General features: G+C 40.6%; 2 pseudogenes across 2 annotated transcripts in view; both read left to right on the top strand.

The window, feature by feature from the left end:
- Window positions 1-1280, top strand: part of TEOVI_000626600:pseudogene — a 1445-nt pseudogene extending 165 nt beyond the window's left edge. The window contains 2 exon segments of the mRNA in view: window positions 1-3; window positions 6-1280. The exon segment at window positions 1-3 is cut by the window's left edge and continues 165 nt beyond it. Coding sequence covers window positions 1-3; window positions 6-1280 — 1278 coding nt within the window.
- A 1339-nt stretch (window positions 1281-2619) lies between these two features.
- On the top strand, window positions 2620-3888 carry TEOVI_000626500:pseudogene (annotated as a pseudogene). The gene is given in 3 exon segments: window positions 2620-3456; window positions 3459-3746; window positions 3748-3888. Coding segments are annotated over 3 exon segments (1266 nt in total).
- Window positions 3889-4563: the final 675 nt, after the last annotated feature.

The following is a 4563-nucleotide window of genomic DNA, read 5'->3' as shown; positions in this document are numbered from 1 at the left end:
CGGACCCGCTAGAATTGCACACAGACCCAACTGAGGCATCCGTCAAAGGTCAGGGTTTCGAAGGCAGCTGGAAAGACTGGGTGACCGCAATAACAGCTGTGAAAGGCAAAAAAACCGACGAAGTCATTAAAAACAGCGGCTTCCTTAAGCTAAACGACGACGACAAGTCGGAAGTGAGGGCCGTAATGGCAGACGTAACACGACAGGCAGGAGCACTAATCAAACACTTGCAAGGCAAACCAAGCGCCTAAAACGAAACAACGGACAACAGCGTCCAGCAAGCACGGCGGGAGGCGGCATACGGGGACAGCTCCGCAACGGAAACGTCGGTGACACTCGCTCAAATGTTTGGTACATAACCAACAGGCAACGACGCTCGAGAAAACACTTGCAAAGCAGGCAACAACGGCGCCAACCCGAAATCCATAGCGGCAGCCATAACATGCGTCTGCTGCGACAATAACGGCGGGCTAGCGGACCCTTGCATAGTAACGAAAACCGCGACAAAACCATGTAACGCCGCCGGATCACAACAACCAGACCAACACCAAGCACAAGCTATAATACAGCTTTGCGGCAAAAGGCAGACTTTTACAGCAACAACAGCAAATGTTGAGACGTTAATTCACGGAGCAACCGACGGCATAACAGCGGTCAGCACAGCAGGGTACATCGCAACATTCAAAAGCAGCAACTGCAACGGCGGAGACACCAACGGAGTTTGCGTCGACATACCAAATTACACAGCATGGCAAACGGCGGCACTCAACAAGATGAACTGGTACATTAAGCTAACACAAACACTAGAACAATTAAAAGCAACGGAAGCTCGACAACAACAGGCAAAGCACGTAGAAATACAGCTAGAAGCACTAAAAAACCAAGCCAAGCACCTAAGCACCAGACCAAAAATGCCGTTGACGGCGTCGAAACCACACGCAAGCGGAGAAGCATCAAAAGAAACCAAAGAAGACGCCACGGATTGCTACAAGCATGACAATAAAAATGCCACTTGTCACGAAGACAAATGCACGTACGATGACAAAGAAAAGAAATGCAATCCAATAGCAACAATACAGGGGGCAAAACCACCAGGAACAGATGGAAATGCAGGAACAGGAGAGGGAGCTGCAGGAGGAAAAACAACAGAGAAATGCTATGATAAGAAAAAGGACGACTGCAAATCTCCGGATTGTAAGTGGGAGGGTGAAACTTGCAAGGATTCTAGTATTACTGTAAATAAGAAAATTACTCTGATGGCTGCTGCTTTTTTCAGTTTGGAAGTATTCTAGCATTATAAAAATTTAAGAATTTTCTGTAAACTTATGAAATTTATGAAAATGCTATTTTAATAGAATTCGATAATTTTCTAAAATTTGATATATTTTAAAACTTTTGTAAACCCCTTGCTAAATCCAAAATTTTTAAAATTTTGAAAAATATGAAATTCTCGTTTTAAAGCAGCCAATGGGTATAAATTAGTAGTGTGCTAGGGTAGGGAAAATAAGTCATATTTTGATTTGATAATTTAGTGAATTTAGACTATTTTATTTATTTAATGTATATCAGTTAAGGTTATAACAAAAATTATAGGAAGTAAGTGTTGTGATTGTGAATGTAATAATATTATAAAACAAGTAGTCAAAAGATATATTAATTTCAAAAATAGAAGTATTTAAAAAATTTTAAGGAGCAGGAGAGTAATTTAGTGCAAATGAATGACTAAGACCGAACACGAGTATTATTATAAAGCAGATATCGGGAAGGACGGAATATACACACTTTCAAACAAAGAAGTGAACAAGAAACCCTCTCATGGCTGAATATTCAGGCCAAATAATGAAGAGAGACGGCCGATTTGACGCAAAAAAATGTTGCTAATACGTTCACCATTGAAGTATACGCAAAAACCGCTGTTGTCTAAATTTCAAGAGGAAAATAGCAATTTAAGGATAAAGCACTTATGGAAGCATGTAGAAGAGTTTTAAGAAGTTCAGAAAATTTCAAATTATACTCTCTCCCTTCCTTAATGTTTAAAAAGTAAACTTTCAAACAAATTTATGTGACGGTTCATTCATATAAGAATACACGATGACAAACTATTGATAAACCGCATCAAAAAACTTCAAAGAAAAGTTCGTGTTCAGGACCGCAGTTTCCAGAAAAAAGTAAATATTCGGCGATAAGCCATGATAAAAATTGAAGATCCAGTGTTATATCCTCAACAAAGATTCATTCAAAGAAGATTAGTCATCCTGCAATTGAAGCATACGCAGACAATAAATAATAGATGCTACAGCTAAATATATATGTGTTTAGCACACTATCGATTTCATCTTAAAGCCGATATTGCATCATTAAGGGGCATATTATTTTACTTATAGCTGCTTTCTAGACACACAGCGGTTATCTCACCCTTTTCTGACACAATATGCGGCCAAAAGCACTAAAAACATAAAACCAACGCACAGAATGTCACTCGCGAAAGAAGCACATATCACAGAAATACGAAATAGCCCTTGTGGATGCATAGATGCTACTTTATCGCATGCAAAGACACCTGTATCTCTTTTATTACTGAAAATGGTCGTTACAAATGTCAAAGGGACTCAAACGCAGCACCCAGAGCAAATAACCGTCACAACGCCATGCCACGCAGCAGATTATCAAACACAACGTGCAAGCAACACAATGCAAATGATAACAACAGCATCCGCACAAACACAACAAGCAACCGACAAAATTGCAAAGCTGCAGCTAGTGGCAGCAGAGACGCGCGGTGCGCGCTCGGCAACAACCAGCCTGCTTGCAGCAGCAATCTCAGCAGGGACAAGCAAGCTATTGACAAAAATAAATCAACACAAGAAAACCATATTCGACGCAGAAGCAGCAGCCCACAGACTTGCCGGGAAGATGGAAGCAATTCAAGACCTATTAACGGCGACCATGCAGGACTCGAACTACGTGAAAGCCGCGACCGCGTACTGGAACAACAACTACCCCAAGATAAAAACAGCAGTAACACCGACTGAACACGGTGCGTGCCTGAAAGACTAGTCAACCAGGCAACCAGCAGCCACAAAAACAAACGTTCCAGCAGACGGAACTAACTCGATAACGCTAATCGCCCTAAAAGCTAAATCTGTGTCGAACGCCGCCGCGAACAGCGCGTTAACTGTATGCGGCTGCAACGCCTGCAGCGGCAAAAGATCACCAACGCAGCGCTGCGTGTCAACACAAAGCACCAACATAGCTGTGGTAGGCGGCAGCGTGTTCGAAACGACGCCCTTGAAGCTGAACCGACAGGCCACAGACGACAGTGGAGACTACTCAACGTCAACCGAGAGCGGCGCCGTACCATCGCCAGCAACAATAAAAAGGGAACTCGCCAGGGTCACAGCACTTTAAAATGTGCTGCAAGACCTTTCCACCCGCACCGTCAGCGCAAAATTTCAACCATAATAGCAAGTAACAGACTGAGAGAGCGGATGGTCCAAACAATAGAAGGTGAACAAGCCAAGTAAAGCGGAGCGAAAAAACCTAATGTGGGCAACTTATTAAAGGAAACCATTGAAAAAAGCAGTGACGAAATTAAAAACACAGTAGGGAAATCGGTTGACGAACTGACCCCACCAAAAGCCGCTGTCGGAGGAAATGGTGAGAAGAAGCTGTTACAAATCACAGCACCACAGGAAATTGCGGATGCCACGACCTATTACACTGTTCGCCGCCTTATCGAAGAACAGGGGAAAAAGAAAGAAAAACCAAGCAAGTCCCTCATGTCCCACCAACGCAGAAAAGCCAGCAGAAGAACCGAAAAAAACGGCAGAGGAATGCAAAAAGCATACAACAGAGAAACCCTGTAAAGTTGAAGCTGATTGTGATTTTGATAAAAAACCGTAGTGCGAAAATTCTTACAAAATGTTGAAGTTTAAACTAACAAGAAAGATGAAAAGTCATTTTCTAGAAATTTGAGGGTTTATGTTACTCAGGTACTTGCAGCACTTATTTCAGTAGCATTTTAAAACTCTTCGGTAAATTTTATGAAATTTATGAAAAAATGAGATATTTTTCCAAATATTTTTATATATTTTAACCTTTTTTTAAAACTTTGAAATTATTGAAAGGTGTTATTTTAAACGAAAATGTTGGTGGGAGTAACGCATTAAGGTAATAGAGCATGAAAAATGAGTTCTATCCTGCAAATTGCAAATTTTTTTATTATTTATTGTATTTGATGTAGTGTATAATATTAAGGAGAATAATAATGATAGTAGTGCATTGTGATTGTGTATATACAAATATAATAATAAAAGCAGTAGTAATAATAATAATGTTGATAATAAATATAATATTGATAGAAGAGTGTTGTGAGTACGTGTATACGAATATTATAATAAGAGTGGTATGGAAAAACTAATGTACGGCCAAAATAAAGCCTCTGAAAGCAGTGAAAATGGGGGAATGGCATTGAGGAAGATAGTAGGAGGAATTAAGGAAGTGAATAAGAGGGACATTGAGCAACAGAAATATCATTGCAAAAGAAAAGAAAGAGGAGAAGAG

The sequence above is a fragment of the Trypanosoma equiperdum genome, assembly GCF_001457755.1.
Source record: "Trypanosoma equiperdum strain OVI genome assembly, contig: ctg_1109, whole genome shotgun sequence".
Taxonomy (NCBI): domain Eukaryota; phylum Euglenozoa; class Kinetoplastea; order Trypanosomatida; family Trypanosomatidae; genus Trypanosoma; species Trypanosoma equiperdum.
This window is presented reverse-complemented; position numbering and strand designations above follow the sequence as displayed.